This window comes from Bos javanicus, chromosome 5 (assembly GCF_032452875.1).
Source record: "Bos javanicus breed banteng chromosome 5, ARS-OSU_banteng_1.0, whole genome shotgun sequence".
NCBI classification, from domain to species: domain Eukaryota; kingdom Metazoa; phylum Chordata; class Mammalia; order Artiodactyla; family Bovidae; genus Bos; species Bos javanicus.
Window position 1 is genome coordinate 8,018,084 of NC_083872.1, and position 20,441 is coordinate 8,038,524.

The 20,441-nt window shown below is 38.6% G+C and overlaps 1 protein-coding gene across 7 annotated transcripts in view; it reads left to right on the top strand.

The window, feature by feature from the left end:
* The window catches only part of NAV3 (neuron navigator 3), an 892,841-nt gene that overhangs the window by 718,651 nt on the left and 153,749 nt on the right, over window positions 1-20,441 (top strand). For all 7 annotated transcript variants that reach the window (XM_061415605.1, XM_061415600.1, XM_061415606.1 and 4 more), the window contains 3 exons: window positions 3,929-4,037; window positions 4,703-5,086; window positions 18,502-18,621. In XM_061415605.1, the coding sequence (XP_061271589.1) occupies window positions 3,929-4,037; window positions 4,703-5,086; window positions 18,502-18,621 (613 nt within the window). The remainder of the gene's footprint in view (window positions 1-3,928; window positions 4,038-4,702; window positions 5,087-18,501; window positions 18,622-20,441) is intronic.

Sequence of the window (20,441 nt, forward strand, 5' to 3'; positions counted from 1 at the left end):
TGGTCTGTCTGCCGTTAGGTAAAGATTCAGAAGCACCAAACTAAGCCAGTTATTCTGTGTCCTGCTCAGAGAAGAGATATTACAAGCCAAGAGAAAACAGTTCACACTAATGTTGAAAACTCAAAGTGAATTTCAGACTATGGCCTTCTGGAAAATGTGTGTATAAGCCTTTACTATTTTGTCTGACACTTAAGAGGCTTCCTTCAGGAATAATAGCTAGATTTAAGGTTATAAAAATGAAACGGAATACATTTTTGTGACTAAATACATTTCTCACTAAATGCATTTTTTTCTAACTTTTGTAACTAAATATTTCATATTATTTGTGCTTTTATATTTTACCTTTTAGGTTGACATTCTCTCCCCACCACTATTTCTCTAGACATCACTTGGATACAAATTTACAGGCTGTTTCAAGCTCGTGCCATCCTTAGGGGGTTTGCAAGTACATTTAACTTTATCTTGCCTTTTGTGGGTCATTGAGAACATTTACTGCAATAAATTTTGATTTGGTTATTATCTTTCCTGATGTGAATGAGGCAGCGATTATGTTCTGCTCAGTAAGTGCTAGGAGGAAATGTCCATTTGTCTGATGGTTATGAGTGGTGCAGTGTCATGAGTGGATGTCATGAGGAGAAAAACCAAAGGAGGGAGAGAGGTGATGGTTTTGAAACATGAGGGAAGCTGTGTAAACAAGCAATGGATTCAGTGGGAAGAATCCAAACACTTAAGATGCCTGCTGGATTGGAAGAAGGAAACTTAAAATGTGATAAAGGTGTTTAAAAAAAAATGATGAGTGAAAATGGAATGTCTGAAAATATAGTGTTCTTAAAGTTTATGTAGAAAATGTTGAAAGTAATTCAAATATCAGTGTTATTAATATTAAGAAATTGGCAGGTAGGTGATTGAAATGCAGTTTGATTGCAGTGTGAAAGTTCTCCCTGAGGGAAAGGGCTTGGTGACAGGATACATATAAAGGTATATTTTGGGAAACTTGTACAAGGGCAATATTGTTCTTTCTTTACTCCCTCCAGTAAAAGTCATCTCAACACTTTCTTTTTTTTTTTTTTTTATTTTATTTTTTAACTTTACAATATTGTATTGGTTTTGCCATATATCAAAATGAATCCGCCACAGGTATACACGTGTTCCCCATCCTGAACCCTCCTCCCTCCTCCCTCCCCATACCGTCCCTCTGGATCATCCCAGCGCACCAGCCCCAAGCATCCAGTATCGTGCATCGAACCTAGACTGGCAACTCGTTTCATATATGATATTATACATTTCAATGCCAATCTCTCAAATCATCGCATCCTCTCCCTCTCCCTCTCCCACAGAGTCCAAAAGACTGCTCTATACGTCAGTGTCTCTTTTGCTGTCTCGTATACAGGGTTAGTGTTACCATCTTTCTAAATTCCATATATATGCGTTAGTATACTGTATTGGTGTTTTTCTTTCTGGCTTACTTCACTCTGTATAATAGGCTCCAGTTTCATCCACCTCATTAGAACTGATTCAAATGTATTCTTTTTAGTGGCTGAGTAATACTCCATTGTGTATATGTACCATAGCTTTCTTATCCATTCATCTGCTGATGGACATCTAGGTTGCTTCCATGTCCTGGCTATTATAAACAGTGCTGCGATGAACACTGGGGTATATGTGTCTCTTTCAATTCTGGTTTCCTCAGTGGGTATGCCCAGCAGTGGGATTGCTGGGTCATAAGGCAGTTCTATTTCCAGTTTTTTAAGGAATCTCCACACTGTTCTCCATAGTGGCTGTACTAGTTTGCATTCCCACCAACAGTGTAAGAGGGTTCCCTTTTCTCCACACCCTCTCCAGCATTTATTGCTCGTAGACTTTTGGATCGCAGCCATTCTGACTGGCATGAAATGGTACCTCATAGTGGTTTTGATTTGCATTTCTCTAATAATGAGTGATGTTAAGCATCTTTTCATGTGTTTGTTAGCCATCTGGATGTCTTCTTTGGAGAAATGTCTATTTAGTTCTTTGGTCCATTTTTTGATTGGGTCATTTATTTTTCTGGAATTGAGTTGTAGGAGTTGCTTGTATATTTTTGACATTAGTTGTTTGTCATTTGCTTCATTTGCTATTATTTTCTCCCATTCTGAAACACTTTCTTAAGACTCTTCCTCTCTTACCACCACTTAGAATCATCGGCTTCTCTACTGTGTGACGTGTTAGATATACCACCACATCAGTGTTAACTTTAGTGTGTCTCCAGTTTGTTCTCGTCCTTCACTATTACTTTTTTTCTGCCACTTTTAGTAAAACCCCTTCTTTACCTCTGCCTTTCCTATGACTGTAATGATATTTTTTTCTGTTGTGTTCAATCACTCAGTCGTGTCCGACTCTTTGCAACCCCATGGTCTGCAGCACACCAGGCTTCCCTGTCCTCCACTATCTACAGAGTTTGCTCAAACTCATGTACATTGAGTCATGATGCTATTTAACCATCTCATCCTCTGACACCCTCTTCTCCTTTTGCCTTCAGTCTTTCCCAGCATCAGGGTCTCTTCTAATTAGTTGGCTCCTCACATCAGGTGGCCAAAGTATTGGAACTTCAGCATCAGTCCTTCCAATGAATAGTCAGGATTATTTCCTTTAGGATTGACTGGTTTGATCTCCTTGCAGTCCAAGGGACTCTCAAGAGTCTTCTCCAACACTCTTCTAAAACACAGTTCTAAAGTATCAATTCTTCGGTGCTCTTCCCTGCCATCCCCTCCTTTGTCTTCTTCTTCTTCCCTCTCCTCCCATACCTTCTGTCTCCTTAGTTCATTCATTCCCCTTCCTCTCACCTTTTTTCTTTTTTTTTTAATTCCTTCTTTCTTTTTATTTAAAATTCCTGATCATTGGACATACTCCTGAGCTACATTGAACAAAATGGAGACTATGATTTCTCTCCTCCCTTTTCAGGTTCTCCTTATTTCCAGATTCACCAGCTTGAAAAGGTTACTGGCCTGGACTTTATTGCATGGCCATAAACAAACTGGCTTAATGCCCCCTCTGCCCCCGAATGATATGTTAAGGTTGTATAAGGCCAGCATTTGTCACCCCAGCAGAGCTGTTTATGTGTAGACTTGTTCCTAGATTAGATGCTTAGGACTTTGTTCCAACTCTTGGTGTCACATGTGCGTGGTCTGGTTCCCTGTAGAAAGTGGAGGAATAATTACAAATCAAGTTCTGAATCTTTGTTCATTAGTCTGTTGAAAGACTTGAAAAGATATTGCTTTATGAGAAAAGGCCTCCATCTTATTCCCCTAAATCCAAATGTAGACTTGCTACATAATAAGGTTATCTCAGCTACTCTGAGCACACTTTGAAATAGGCGATTATGGAAATAATTAGTTGCAGATTTTTAAATTAAGCTCAGAAACATGGAGCTGGTGACTCTCATTTTGCAACGATTAAGCTCATCAGTTCAGTTCAGTTCAGTCGCTCAGTCGTGTCTGACTCTTTGCGACCCCATGAATCACAGCACGCCAGGCCTCCCTGTCCATCACCAACTTCCGAAGTTCACTCAGACTCACGTCCATAGAATCAGTGAGGCCATCCAGCCATCTCATCCTCTGTCGTCCCCTTCTCCTCCTGCCCCCAATCCCTCCCAGCATCAGAGTCTTTTCCAATGAGTCAGCTCTTTGCATGAGGTAGCCAAAGTACTGGAGTTTCAGACCTAAGAAATATTATTATATTATCACCACTTGAAATTATTATTTTTACCATTATATTTGTTTCTATTTGCATTTTGTTTGTAGAACAAAAAAAATATAATTTCAGATGATATAGTTATTTGGAATTTTCTACCTATTATTTTAAGTTTTGATGAAAGGAACTCATATATATATATATATATATATATATACACAATAAATGACATGAATAACAAATTCTTGTGTTACTTTCCTAGGTGAAGACCCTGAAACAAGAAGAATGAGAACAGTTAAAAACATAGCAGATTTGAGGCAGAATTTAGAAGAGACGATGTCTAGTCTTCGTGGGACCCAGATAAGCCACAGGTCTTCTTCAGTTCTGCCTGTTTGGGGGCCAGTAAAGAAAAAATTACAGCAAGCGCCTAACTTCTTATAATGATAAAGAAGGGATTTTAGTTTCCCTTTACTCTTTTCTCACTTAAATTTTATGTGACAATCAACTGGTGACTTCTCAACACCTATCCAGTGATGTTTTTTACTCCTAACCATCTCTTCATATAATTTCCCATTCAGAGTGAATTAGCTACTGAACTACCACCATCACTGCTAAATAGATTTTCAGGCCTGCCTTAAATAACAATGGCAGACGTTGTAGTTAAAATGCATCTGAGGAGGGATGTTAGAGAGTCTTTCAAACTAATTGTCGTTAACTTCCAGAAAAGTTCCAGGAAGGCTACAGTGAGTTAAATTAACGGTTAGTTGAGAATATGAAACATTGTTTTACCTAAAATGTAATGATGGCCTTTCTTGGAAAGCAAAAAAGAAAAAGCTGTGGTGAATGCCCTTTCCTACATTTTGATACCTACAGAGGTGTTTAGAAATCTCAAAATGAATGTATAATTTGACTTCCATGAAAGTAGACATCGCTCCAAGAAATGACTCTCAACCATAAGCCTTCCCGTGCTCATACACTCTGGGTTCATGGCCCCAGGTGAGCCAGTGTCTAGTGATTTCTCTATTTTATTTGACAGCACCCTGGAGACAACATTTGACAGCACTGTAACAACGGAAGTGAACGGCAGGACCATACCCAACTTGACAGGTCGACCCACCCCCATGACCTGGAGGTTGGGCCAGGCATGCCCTCGACTTCAGGCTGGAGATGCTCCGTCCCTGGGGGCCGGCTACCCTCGCAGCGGTACTGGGAGATTCATCCACACGGACCCCTCAAGGTTCATGTACACTACGCCTCTCCGTCGAGCTGCTGTCTCTCGACTGGGAAACATGTCACAGATTGACATGAGTGAGAAAGCAAGCAGTGACCTGGACATGTCTGCTGAAGTCGACGTTGGTGGATATATGAGCGATGGTGATATCCTCGGGAAAAGTCTCAGGACTGATGACATCAACAGTGGGTAAGTGGCCCTGGGCCCTGGGCTCCAACAGAATTGTGTAAAGAGCGTGGTCTACCGAGATGCATTAGCTATGGGAAGGGAATTTGTTGTTGTATAGTCGCTAAGTCCTATCTGACTCTTGCAACTCCATGGACTGTAACTCACCAGGCTCCTCTGTCCATGAGATTTCCCAGGCAAGAATACTGAAGTGGGTTGACATTCCCTTCTCCAGGGGATCTTTCTAACCCAGGGACTGAAACTGTGTCTCCTGCATTGCCAGGCAGATTCTGTACCACTGATCTACCTGGTAAGCCTCCAGGAAGGGAGTATATAAGGACAGTTAATAAAGTTGTTAGAAAATGTGAGAAATCTAAGATTATTTTGGGATATTTCAGGCTTCTTTTCTGATCACTCATGAACAGTAAAATATCCAAAATTTCTCTAAAATCTTTTCATTATAATCCATTAATTTTTTCTATTGTTAATTCAGAGAAACACATGTGCCATATGTTTTTCAGAGTGATTTTCACATGCTTCTTAAATCACAGATTTTGTAGTGAAGGACGTGGGAAGGAGACAGGAGGAGTTTTGCTGAACTGCTTGATTTTTGGGGGGCTTGTCAAAGCTGCCTGTAACTGCTCTAAGGAACACATATTTTCTAGTATTCTTAATTATGCACCTCTGATCTAATTTTTACATTTGAAAGTTTCTATCTGTTTATTCTCTTTTTTGTTGACATCTTAGCTTGTTTTCCTTCTGTTTCCTATTACATTCCAAAAAAAAAAATATTGTGATATAAAACTCTCAAAAAGTATTTTGGCAATTTGGAATATTTAGTTCAATCTTAGGGTGATCCCAGTGGCAGAAATAGAATAGTCTATTAAAACTACTTCTATTAATGACTGTAGTTGCCACTTGGAAAACTTATTACCTACTTCACTCTTGTCACGTTCTTTAAGGACGTTGTCATTTAACCAGCCCTCCACTAACAACCCTTATGTGGTGTGTATTTTTAAACCTGTTTTACAGATAAGGAAACTGATCACAGTTGGCCCCAATTGTATTAAAGCTAAGGAAAGACTAAAATGGCATTGGGACTCAGATACATCTGACCTCAAAACCCAGGCTCTGTAATACAAGGAAAAACTTTCCAATTAACTTTATCTATATTTTTCATGTGAGTCTGGGTTTTGACCTATTCTTTGTCCTTATGCTTCTGAGAGGACTAGTCTCAGAAGACATTCTTTATACAAGTAACCTTTCCTGACTTCATTCATGAAAAACTTGTTTGAATGGGGACAAGACCTTAAAAAGTACAAAAGTACTTTTGATCAGATTCATAGCTCTGCTTTGATATCCTGATACCCACCAGTGCACTCCTGGTGGCCACCTTCTTTGAGCTTGTAAGGAGCTAGAATTAGGGAGACAGGTTATTGTTAATTAGGGTGGGAGGTAGTTGAGTTGCCACTGGAGTCATAGTGTCTAAATTAAATCTCTTTCTAACATGTGCTGTCTGTGATCTCCTTGAGAGCTTAATTTATCCAAATTCCTCTCTGTAATAAAGACAAAATTGCAGAATCTTCATTAAATTGTTAGGAATGAAGAAAAACCCACAAATTGTCCTTAGCACAAAGTCTTTCACAATGTAAGTGTTCAGTAAATTATCAGTGTCATCACAATTAGATTTTTATCAGTAAAATTATTAACCTGATGATTAATAACCTAATAATCATAGGGTATGATCTCATATAGGAGATAGTTGAAATTGTGAGAGGTATGAAGAAAGAATCCTGGGAAAATAATAGAGAAGAGAGATCATAAGATGAATTACGTATGTACCTATTAGAAAAATTTGTTGAGTTCTTCCTATGTGTAAAGCAACATTCTAGGAACTGTGTATTTAGTGGTGAACATATGGACACAGTACCAGCCCATGTATTATTCACATGTTAGTTTTTTTTTATATTTTTATGTGTTCATTTATTCAATAAATGAATAGTAATATATGTACATGTATATGTAAGTGTGTGTATATACATTCTTAGATAAGTGGGTTTTGAAGGCATTTTTTTAAAAAACTTGAGTTCTGCTTATAGTAATATATTTTACCAGCATACCCATACTCAGGAGCTATATTAGGTAACTTCTGTAGCAGAGAAATTTCAAAATCTCAGCAACTTAACACAAAGAAGTTAATTTCTCCTTCACATAAAACCCTTCCTGGCGTTTCTGGTCATCAGTCAGGGAATGTGTATATAAGACACATTCTTTCAGACTAGGATGATAGATAACATGGCTATTACCCAGGCAGATAGCCAGTGTCACCCTGGAGGTTGATTTCAATAGGCAGATGACAGATAGAGAACCAGGGTGTAAGACTGTTTCATATGCACGAGGCCCAGAAGTGGGGGTATGACTTCTACGCACATTCCCTCATGCAGAACTGAGGTGGCCGCATCTGATCGTCAGTGCAGCCAGGGACCACTGTTCAGCTGCGTGCCCAGAAGGAAGAGGAAGCTGCCTGGATAAGAGCTGACTAGTCTCTGCAGAACTGTCTAATGAGAAATTTTAAAAATACAGTTATATCCCTTTTCCTTCTTGCTTGTTTCCTGACTCACTGGAAACCTGTTTCTCACTTCTGTTCTCTGGTTTTGTTCACTATTGGTCTTTCAAAGGAGGTCTTGAACACTCCCACAGATGAGTCTGTATAAGTACACGTTCGTGGTCTGCATGTGTTGTGTTGCCCACCCAAGTCACCCATATTCAGTGACTAAAGTAGAAGATGAAGAAAAAACAAAGTAAAAACAACCCAAAGCTTGTTTGGAAGCTCCCTCTGATGATGTCGATGTGCTTGGCCTTATGCACGCTCTGTTTCCCGTGGCGGAGTGCAGACACTGGAATGTGATGCGTGACTGAGTCCTGACCCCGAGAGGAGGGTGATGAGCATGGCAGAGGTGGGGCCGCTGGTCCCGGTTCAGTGGCAGCTGGGGTTGTGGGGCACCCAGGGTGTGCTGTGCGTCCTCACCGCTCAGCTCTGAGCATGCTATGCCCCTGTCGAAGTCGGAAGGGTGCGGTCCAGTGTGTCAGCCTGAAACTAAGAGATAGGAAGACATGCTCAGGGGAATGTTAATCTGATACTTTCCTTAAGAAAAAGGGCATAGAAATGTCTGTGCTACAATTCATGAAGAAATACTGAATCACAAAGTTAACTGTCTGTTCCCAATTTTTAGAACTATGTTTTAGTGATTAAATGGACAGAAAAAGGCTCAAAAGGCATAGCAGTGAATGAAGATGTTTCATTTAGGATTTTCTCTTCATATAACTGCAAGGTATGTCATGAAGTAAATGGAAATGGACTTTCTCTTTTTTTTTCATGTACTTCAGGTAGAACTGAGAAAATTAGGTAATGGGCATTCTGAGAATTCAAAATTTCTTGAAGCATGCAAAGGCTTATCTCTTTTTTTTTCTCTTCTCAAAATTACTTTAAACACTTGGGGATGTGAATCTGCCAGTAATTAGGAATTACTCAGAGGAAGGCCTCTTACTTATAATGAATATCTTTGAAAAAGTCTCCATGTAGGAAAAAAAAAAAGGAGTACTCTAGAAAATTGGAGGGGAAATTGCATATTTTAAATGGGTGGAAACTGGAGTTATCTCTAGGTGTCACAGTGATAAATAGTTAGACCAAGAATATAACCTAAAATTCTACTTTAAATGGCCCAAACACAAAGTAATTTAATTCTGGAGAATGACATTTTTAAAAGGGAGGTGGATACTTTAATCCTGCTTCTCCCCTGCGTGCAGGCATGAATCGTGTCCGACTCTTGGTGACCTCATGGACTGTAGCCCACCAGGCTCCTCTGTCCATGGGGTTTCTCAGGTAAGAACACTGGAGGGGGTTGCCATTTCCTCCTTTGACCCTTCCTCATTTCTCCTGTAGTAAACTTTGTGAGTGACTGAAGCATGCATAACGTTGGAAAAGGTAGGGTTACCTGAATTGGGTTAAAAGGATGTACACGGTAAACTACTTATTCCTAATCATAATGCTTTACTTCATATTCAAGATATGAGAATTATTTTTAGTGAATGTAGAAAGTCTAATGGACAAATAGCTGGTAATGCTAGTCAGCATATACATAGCACTTATTTTGTGTGCCAAAGATTTGATGCTTTTGAACCGTGGTGTTGGAGAAGACTCTTGAGAGTCCCTTGGACTGCAAGGAGATCCAAGCAGTCCATTCTGAAGGAGATCAGCCCTGGGATTTCTTTGGAAGGAATGATGCTAAAGCTGAAACGCCAGTACTTTGGCCACCTCATGCGAAGAGTTGACTCATTGGAAAAGACTCTGATGCTGGGAAGGATTGGGGGCAGGAGGAGAAGGGGACGACAGAGGATGAGATGGCTGGATGGCATCACCGACTTGATGGACATGAGTCTGAGTGAACTCCAGGAGTTGGTGATGGACAGGGAGGCCTAGTGTGCTGGGATTCATGGGGTTGCAAAGCGTCGGACACGACTGAGCAACTGAACTGAACTGAATACTCTATGCATTTTACATATATTAACTCATTTTGATGTTGTTCAGTCACCTGATCGTGTCCAACTCCATGATCCCATGGACTGTAGCATGCCAGGCCTCTCTGTCCTTCACCATCTCCCGAAGTTTGCCCAAGTTCATGTGCGTTGCATCGGTGATGCCATCAGCCATCTCATCCTCTGATGCCTTCTTCTCCTTCTGCCCTCAGTCTTTCCCAACATCAGGGGCTTTTCCAATGAGTCAGCTGTTTGCATCAGATGACCAAAATATTGGAGCTTCAACATCAGTCCTTCCAGTGAATATTCAGGGTTGATCTCTCTTAACATTGACTGGTTTGATCTCCTTGCTGTTGAAGGGACTTTCAGGAGTCTTCTCCAGCACCACAGTACGAAGGCATCAATTCTTTGGTGTTCTGCCAGTTCTTCGGCACTCAGCCTTCTTTACAGTCCAGCTGTCACAACCATACATGACTACTGGGAAGACCAGCATTGACTGTATAGACTTTTGTTCGCAGAGGAATATCTCAGCTTTTCAACACACTGTCTGGGTTTGTTGTAGCTTTCCTGCCCAGAAGCAAACATCTTCTGATTTCATGGGTGCAGTCACCATCCACAGTGATTTTAGAGCCCAAGAAGAGGAAATCTGTCACTACTTCCACTTTTCCTCTATTTGCCATGAAATGATGGGGCCCATTCTTGCCTGGAGAATCCCCGTGATGGGGGAGCCTGGTAGGCTGCCGTCTGTGGGGTCGCACAGAGTCGGACACGACTGAAGTGACTTAGCAGTAGCAGCAATGGGGCCCAATGCCGTGAGCTTAGTTTGTTTAATATTTACTTTTAAGCCTGCTCTTTTACTCTGTACCTTCACCCTCATCAAGAGGCTCTTTATTTCCTCTTCATTTTCTGCTGTTAGAGCGGTATCGCCTGCATATCTGAGGTTGCTGATGTTTCTCCTGCCTATCTTGATTCCAGCTTTAGCTCATCCAGCCCGGCATTTCTCATGATGTGCTCAGCGTATAGGCTAAACAAACAGGGTGACAGCAGGCAGCCCTGCCGTACTCCTTTCTCGATCTTGAACCAATCAGTTGTTCCATACAGGCTTCTAACTGTTGCTTCTTTTTTTTTTAGGTACAGTATTCTTTATTATAAACAATCAGATAACAGTGTAAGTGTGCATTTGAAGGATAATTGAGGCCTAGCTATAATAAAAAACATGACTTAAATAGAAATAGTTTCTTGTTAGTTTGTTTTACATTAATTTGAACTTAACATATGCCAAGATCATGTAATTTGTCATATAGTTCGGCCATTAAATCCTTAACAAGAGCAGACAAAATTTGGAATGCGTGTTACATTTTGCTTTATTTGTTGACCATGTATACCGAATATTCAGGACATACTCAAAGTTAAGCCAGTGCTTGAAGTCTAACAAGCAATACCTAAAAAATGTTTTTGTTGCTGTGACAGGGTGTTCACTTCCTAAGAAGACAATGAAAAGGAGATTCTGTGGAAAGCTTTTAAAGAGATGGAAATACCAGACCATCTTACCTGTCTCATGAGAAACATGTATGCGGGTCAAGACTAACTGTTGCTTCTTGACCCGCATACATGTTTCTCATGAGACAGGTAAGATGGTCTGGTATTTCCATCTCTTTAAAAGCTTTCCACAGTTTATTATGATCCACACAGTCAAAGGCTTTGGCATAGTCTGTGAAACAGAGGTAGATGTTTTTCTGGAATTCCCTACCTTTCTCTATGATCTAGCGGATGTTGGCAATTTGATCTCTGTTTCCTCTTCCTTTGACTTCCCTGGTGGCTCAGACAGTAAAGCGTCTGTCTACAATGTGGGAGACCTGGGTCCAATCCCTGGGTTGGGAAGTTCCCTGGAGAAGGAAGTGGCAACCCACTCCAGCACTCTTGCCTAGGAAATCCCATGGACGGAGGAGCCTGGTGTCCATGGGGTCACAAAGAGTCGGACATGACTGACTCTTCCTTGGATTAAACCCAGCTTGGACATCTGTAAGTTCTTGGTTCGCATAATGCTGACTGAGGCCTAGCATGCAAGATTTTAAACATGACCTTACTAGCATAGGAGATGAGTGCACTTGTCTGATGGTTAGCACATTCTTTAGTACTACCTTTCTTGGGAATTGGGATGAGGATTAATCTTTTCCAGTCTTTCCAGTGGCCACTGCTGGGTCTTCCAGATTTGCTGACATATTGAATGCAGCACCTTGATGGCATCATCCTTAAGGGTTTTGAATAGTTCTACTGGAATTCCATCAGATCCACTAGCTTTATTAACAGCAGTGCTTCCTAACTCATTAACTAATTTATATCTCACCATAATATTAAGATGTAAGCGTATTATTACTGTCTCCATTTTACAGATGAAACACCTGAGGCACGGATAGATTAAGTAGCTTTAGGTAGAACTCAGAAAGTTAATTCATTGGCATTCCAAAAAAATACAAACTTACTTGATGCATGCATTGCTGAATTTGAACTTGAAAACAATTTGCCTCCAGTCTGCACTCTTAATCATCTTGACATACTGACCCTGTTGTCTACATGTCTCCTTGTCCATATTTCTCTCATAGAAGTTTATTCTTTTACAAACAAACATAAAAGAGCTTCACAGCAATCATTCATTGTTAGTATAGTTTTCCCTAGCTAGCACCTTTGATCAAGGAGATAACCCTTAAAATTATCTGTGCTCGCCATCTCTGTTCTAGATGCTAAACTAGAGTTCCTTGGAAGTTAAACATGAACACAAATTTTAGATGCCCTGTGTTTTCATGTCATAGAAAATATCTAATTGTTATATTAAGTTTCTGATATGAAATATTGAGTGTAAAAACAGTTCTAGGAAGATTGGTAGGGACATGGGTTTTGAATCTTTCCAAATCTCCACAAGAAACAGACAAAACAACTAGATAGCTAAGCCATAAAAAATGATCATTGTTTACTTAAAAAAGCTTATACCAGGTATCATCTCAAACCCCAGGTATAAGTAATGAGGGACAATTAGTCAAGAGCCAAAGAATCAGAATTATACTAGCTTGCCTGTGTGCTCAGTTGAGTCCAACTTTTTGCTGCCCTGGGGACTGTAGCCCACCAGGCTTCTCTGTCCATGGAATCTTCCAGGCAAGAACCCTGGAACAGGTTGTCATTTCTTACTGCAGGGGATCTTTCCGACTCAGGGACTGAACCCACATCTCCTGTGTCTCCTGTGCTGGTAGGCAGATTCTTTACCACTGATACCATCATCCATGTACAAAGAAACAGAGGGTAGTAGTGGGACATCTGATCACACTGAGAACAGAATAACCCCAAAAGAGCCAAGCGACGCTGACTAGAATACACACAGGCCCTGTCTGAAGGCAGCAGCTGGAGCTGGGAGGGTTATGACCAGGCAGGGAGAGTCAGGGCTGAAGGTCATTATCTGGAAGGAATGGAGTTTTCTTGTTCCCATGACTTCATTAAACTATCCAGCCACAACTTCCTTCCCAGACAGGGCCCCACTCTGAGGGGAAACTTCCAGGAGAAGCAAACTGAATGGGATGTGACAATAAAGTGACAATAGAGAAGGTCCAGATCAAAATGAGGGGTGGGGACAGAGTCCAGAAATCTCAGAAAGCTAATTATCGCATTTTAAAACACTACACAAAAATAATAGAGGCAGTTACTGTGTGAAGTTAGAAAGGTATCTAGATCAAGTTTCTTTTTATTCCAAATAATTGATTTCACATAAAAATAAGCAAGATAAAAATGTCAAAATAAAAACCCCACATAAACCACAAACATATGCAACATGTGCAACTAATAAAGGATGAATATCAATGAGAAAAGAAAAAACATAGAATCCAATATAAAAATGGATTTTTTTTTTCTGTAACAGAAAAGTCATGAACAGACATTTCACAGGCAAAACATAAATGGCCTTTAACAAAGTAAAAATATGATAAACCTGCTTGATAATTTGGAATTTATAAATTAAAGCTAACATGAAAATTCTTAGTCATAAGCAAGTTTACTTTATAAGCAACTTCTTATTCATAAGAAGTTTATTCTGAAAATATTTTCAAAACTCTTGGGCACTGACTAGTAAGGTTTGAATATGTATATGTACCTATTATGACCCAATGGTTCGTTTTCTAGATACAGACTTTAGACAAACACTTGCTTGTGAGCACAAGGAATTATGTTTATATAAATGTTCATGGTAGAGTTTTTTGTAACATCAAAAAAACCCTAAAACAGCTCAAAAGTCTGCAGGAGTTAATAAGTAAGCCATGTGTGTGTACTCAGTTGTGTCCGACTCTTTGTGACCCATGGACTGCAACCTGCCGGGTCCCTTTGTCCATGGAAGTTTTCAGGCGATAATACTGGAGTAGGCTGTGATTTCCTACCCCAGGGGATCTTCTCAGCCCAGGGACTGAACCCACATCTCCCGAGTCTCCTGCACTGCAGGTGGATTCTTTAATCACTGCGCTACCTGGGAAGCCCTGTAGTGCTTTTGTAAAGTGAAGCTACACAACTCTAACATGCAAAACACAGTGATACACATCAAGGTAGACGATTTGCAAAAGTTTAATTTTGAATGAAGGAAACAAGTCACAGAAGAATATATATAATATGGTTCAATTTATATAAAGTTCAAATTCATGAGATGCTAAGCAATGTATTTCTAGGAATGTATGTCCATGTGGTAAAATCATAAAGACAAATAAAGGAATGCTTAATACAAAATCCAGGACAGTCGATATCTCTGGAAGCGAGGTTTGGAAATGTAGGGTTAGGAAAAGCCTGTATGGTCACTGAAGATTGGAAATATTGTCTTTCTGAATGCAGGTTATGGGTACATGAAAACTGATATTATTTTTTACTTATTATTTAATGTGTACTTTTATACTCTTGCCAAAATATGATATATTTAACTATGATGCTTAACAAATTATGGATTTGCTGTGAAGATAAAGTTGTACATATTTACGTTGATTGAGAAAATGAGATTGAATCACATACAAAAATAAGATTTGAATACTTCTTCCTATTTTAGTGATTTTGAGACATAAAACACAGTGATGCTGATTCACAGGTCTGAGTAGACTATCCTATAATAGTTGAGGCTGCTGAGTGACAAGTAGAAAATCATCTATCTAGATCGTTGACTAGGTGAATGGAGTGTTTTTCCTGTAACTATATTAGCATACACAGAAAGAGACTTATCTTTGTGGTGAAGGTAATATATGGGCAGTTTATGCTGGATTTGAGGTGCTAATGGGAAATACAAGTTATCTGTGCGCAGGAAGCAGTTTGAGATCTCATTCTAGTGCAGGGTGGAGCAGTATGGCCTGGAAATATTAATTAGGAAAACGTACAGCTAAAGAAAATATGCCAAAGTAAGCCACGTTTTTCTGTAACAGAAGGAAGAAAAGAGATAGCAGTGGGATGGAAGAAGAATTAGAAATGCTTTTGGAGACTGTTGGGTTTTTATGTGAACCATCTTAGAGCTTACAGAATTTCAACATGGCTAAAGTTGTCTTAAGACTTTCATATTTTTAGAGATTCTTCTTTTTGTCAGTAACCTTCACAAGTTTCCTTTGCAACTTTTTGTTTATACCAGTCTTCCTTATGACTATTACCTGTTAAGCTCAGCTTATGGTTGAGAAGTTTACATATAACATTATAAGGAGATCTTTTTAAAAATTTTACATTTTCTTTCAAAATGATTTCCTAACATTTATGGTTCCCAGATTGTAGCAAATTTTTCTAGAGGAACTATGAAATTCATTTTTAAAAAAAAATTTTAAATCCTTTAGAAAGACTGAAAAGAAGGAAGAATTTTCAAGCAAAAAATTTTAATCAGAAATTTGCTTTACCTGTGCTTTACCCTGTATATAATTGTCAAATAGCAGACTCATGGTTCGACTATGAAAATTCCCTGCCGGCATTCCAGTGCAACAGTGACTGTAAACAGAGGAGTTAGACATGAATGACTTTTTGGTACAGTTAATACCTGATGTAAACCTATTTAATAGTACCTGGAAAATCCAAGGGTCAGTGCAAAATGTGTATCCTTTGAAGTGCTTCTTAAAAAGAATGCTTTTTTTCTTAATTCATTGAAATTTTCAAGCATTTTTTTTTCTTTGGAAATTGAATTTTCAAGGCATTTAACCTTTGTCTATAGAACTTACTCTTCTGTAAACATTGAATAATTGAAAGGTTATGTTTCTAATAGAAGTGGTCATCCATCTTATTTCTGGTTTACATGCATTGCCATTGTGGATGAAGTGCTGAGATCTGCTGTCATGGTTTCTTCCTACAGTATGGAAGCCTTTCAAATTCAGTTGAACAAACAATATATATTTATTGACCCCAAACTATACACAAAACACTTAAACACTTTTAGATATTTACCATTGAATAGGAGAGACCAATGAGTTATAAAACTTAACACACAGACATTGTTTTTTTTTTAAATTTTATTTTATTTTTAAACTTTGCACTATTGTATTGGTTTTGCCAAACATCGAAATGAATCCATCACAGGCATACATGTGTTCCCCATCCTGAACCCTCCTCCCTCCTCCCTCCCCATACCATCCCTCTGGGTCGTCCCAGTGCACCAGCCCCAAGCATCCAGTATCGTGCATCAAACCTGGACTGACGACTCGTTCCATATATGATATTATACGTATTTCAATGCCATTCTCCCAAATCTTCCCACCCTCTCCCTCTCCCACAGAGTCCAAAAGACTGTTCTATACATCAGTGTCTCTTTTGCTGTCTCGTATACAGGGTTATTGTTATCATCTTTCTAAATTCCATATATATGCGTTAGTATACTGTATTGATGTTTTTCTTTCTGGCTTACTTCACTCTGTATAATAGGCTCCAGTTTCATCCATCTCATTAGAACTGATTCAAATGTATTCTTTTTAATGGCTGAGTTTCTTCCTCCTGAAGTTAAATTTAGGATCAACAATGTTGATCTTTTTTTAATAAGTATCTCAGTTATCCTTAGAGAAAATTTATACCATTCTCAAACATTTAAGACAATTTCAAAAAGAGAGTGAATGAGAAAGCTATTTATCTCTAAACACTTTTACTTTATCAGGAATTCCATATATTTCACCTTAAAAAAAAAACAATTAAAAATAGAATTGGTTGAGAATGATGTGGAAGTAAGAATAAACAATAAAACATTGACAGCCCAATATGGCAACTGAAAAATTAAAAAGTGCAAAGGACAAATGTCCTTTACTCTTTGTCTCATTTAGTATCATTGTTATAATATAGGAAGTTAATGCTCATAATCATGAATTAGTTGTCAAAATAAGTTGTCATGTCTAAAACATTCCCTGTTTAAAAGAATATGTCAGTTTTCAGCACATTTTGGAACCAAAATAATCTTTTTCATTGTTTTAATTTTGATGGGATTAAATTATTTGGTTATCAAGAAAATTAACCATGTAGAGTACCTTACAAGGATAATACACTATGACTTATTGTTTGTGTATAAAATTTATATATTTCCTTTTTAACATGTTGGAGAGACTTTGTGAATAACAAGTTGCTATTATAGGATTCTCATTTTAAGAGTTTTATGTATTTTTCCTTCAATTATATAAAATCTATCTTCAGTAAATTTTATTCTTCCCATTTTCATAGGCAGAAATTGAGATATAATTTAAGAAATTTCTTTATGATCTTTCAACTAAAATGGACAGAATTTATTAATCATGTGAGCGATTAGCAAATTTCATAATCCTAGTTTTAACTATTTGAGCAATATTTAATATGATCATGATTAATTTTTTGTTCTAAATAGTGGAATCAACTCAAATTTGTTTAAGCAAATTGAGGACCTGATTATAAGGAAGCAAGGGTACCTCTTAGAACCCAAGAGGTTGTGGAGCTGAAACTAAGTGACCAAATGTGCTTTTGTGCACCTGGGTCATTCTTCCCACTTTGCTGATCAGTTTTCTCTGTGCCTCTTTGCATTTAGTGAAGAGAAATATCCACAGGTCCTGGGTTTTCATTATCATAAACTTTTCACATAGAAAGACTGATGAGCTGTCTTAGTCCCAGTTTTCAAGAAAGAAACATCTGATTAGCCCCACATGGGGTAGGAGATTAACACCTGTTCTAACCCCAATGGCCAAGGAAGCAATGTGACTATGACAAGTCTACCAGCCCTGTTGATGGCAGTGGTCCTGTGATGGCAAAGAAGTAGTTCTTATAGACAGGAAGCGGCAGTGTGGTCCTTCGGTTCAGACAGCTGTGCGTGGTGGTTAAGATGATGGTTTCTGAAGCTGACTTTCCAGATTTATTCTCAACACTCCTGTGACTTGGTTGAGTGACTTGGTGTAAATCCTTAGACATGTTGTGCTTATTTTCTTTATCACTGACATGGGGATAATAATGTTATTGCAAGTAAACCATTTAGAACAGTTTCTGGTGACATCTTAAATGTTTAATACATCTTAGTTATTTTATAATAGTGGTCAATTGTGGTATACATTTTATTTATCAAATAAATTAATCAAATTTTAAAATGACTCCTGGGACCTTCAGTTCTTCCAAAATGGTATTTATAAGATGAAATGATCTTGGTTTTATTTTGTTAAGTCTGTTCAAAATATTGATAACAAGGAGAGAAAGAAGGAAAGTTTTATAATAGGCTAGTTGCTTGTTGCAGTAAGGAAGATTAATTTCTTAATAAACTTCAAGAGATTTTCTAATACTTCCTGGTGAGTAGGATATTTATATAGAAAAACTATAATAGAGCATATTTCATAATTACAATATTGAAATTTGTGAACAATATTAAGTTAAATTATACGGATGCAGTCATTCAATTCTTTGTTGATTAATTAGGCCCTTACTTTCAGCTACATGACAGATGGAGGGCTCAACCTGTACACGAGGAGTCTGCACCGAGCCCCAGACACAACAGCGTCCAGGGACGTCATTCAGAGAGGGCTTCACGACGTGGCCGTGGATGCAGACAGGTAATGCCATCAGCGTGCTCAATGGTGAGGAGTGCATGAAGCAGTTTCACAAGTGAGATCCTAGGAATTTACAGTGTAAACCAAATAAGTTTTTATCCTGCTATAATCATTATTTTTGAACATTTTGAAAACTAAGGTGCTTTTGCTTATAAGAATTTTCATTCTATATACTAAAAGGAATTGTGTTGCTGATGAGAATATTTAATAAATTTTAGGTTACATGGTGGAAAATTTTAATATCTACAAAAGCAAAATTATAAATGTAGACTTTTGCTCCTTCCCTGAAAAGAACCCTGGATGGTAAATTCCTTTCAATTCAGATACTCTCAGTTCTACCTGGGGGCTAATGATATAAAGATTAAAACATAATTCTAATTATGTTGTAAGATGAGCTTGATGCTTTTCTTAAGGGGTTTCTTCAAAGCATACAACTAAACTTTGCTTTAGGCTAACCTCTTTCATATCTCAAATTGCTTAAAGGCTGGTGTGTTTTCATATACTAGTTATTATTTTGATGGGAATTGTTTTGCCAATATTATAAGAATCACTGCTCTTTAAAAATACTGTCTTTCTGAAATGTTGTTGTAAGACATACTCTGACCTGATTTTACCCCCTCTTCACTCAGAATGTTTGATTTCTTAAGAAAGGAGAGATTGCCTATTTCTAGAACTACTGTAGGCACCCCACTCCAGTACTCTTGCCTGGAAAATCCCATGGATGGAGGAGCCTGGTAGGCTGCAGTCCATGGGGTCGCTAGGAGTCGGACACGACTGAGCGACTTCACTTTCACTTTTCACTTTCATGCATTGGAGAAGGAAATGGCAACCCACTCCAGCATTTTTGCCTGGAGAATCCCAGGGACGGCGGAGCCTGCTGGGCTGCCGTCTATGGGGGTCGCACAAAGTCGGACATGACTGAAGTGACTTAGCAGCAGCAGCAGCAGAACTACTGTACATCAATCCCTGGAGTAGTTCTTTAATTCGCTATTTATGAAGGAGACAAAATGTTAAGACCTAATGCGTCCACATTCTGAAATAAGAACTGTGTATAACTCGTGTATTTTAATACAGCCAACTCCTAAGGCTGGACAGTGCATCCTGATCATAGTCTTCAGTTCCTGCTCACTGAGATGCTGCTGATGCTTTAACTCTTGTTGGCCTAGACCATCCTGTGTGAGTGCTAGTCTCCCAGGCTGTATACAAGGTGTCTGTGTGAAGCATGTGCTTACAACAGGCTTATAAAACATTTTATTCACTCTGACCCCCACCTGAACTATTCTTCAACTGTTTTCCCTCATCAACTCTAACTTCAAACACAATGGTCCTCTTTCTGCTTCCAAACTGATGCTTCCTCTGGCTAGAATGCCCTTTTCAGTTTAAATGTTACCTTCTTAACAAAGTGTTTTTAGAGTAGCTAAGGTACATTTCATTTCCAGTCACTTTCTTTCCCATTATCTTAAATTATTTTCTTTAGTGTACACATCAATCCTAATTATTTGTTTACACATTTATTTTGTATCTCCCTTACAACAGTGTAAGCACGGGAGTGCAAAACATTTTTGTCACATTTTTGATATGTTGAGCTTTTAATAAACGCTTTTGGAGTGAACGAAGAAAGGAATGAATACAGCAATACATTCATATAGGCTAGCGATAGGGTCCAGTTAGTTGAAGAAACAAATAAGGCTGGGGAAAGAGACAAGATACTGCAAGGATATTATGTAAGAATGGGAATATACTGTAAGGATATTATATCAGAGCAGGAATGAGTTATGTTGGGAAATAGAAAGTAGTGATTAGAGGGAAAGAAATCCAAAGGG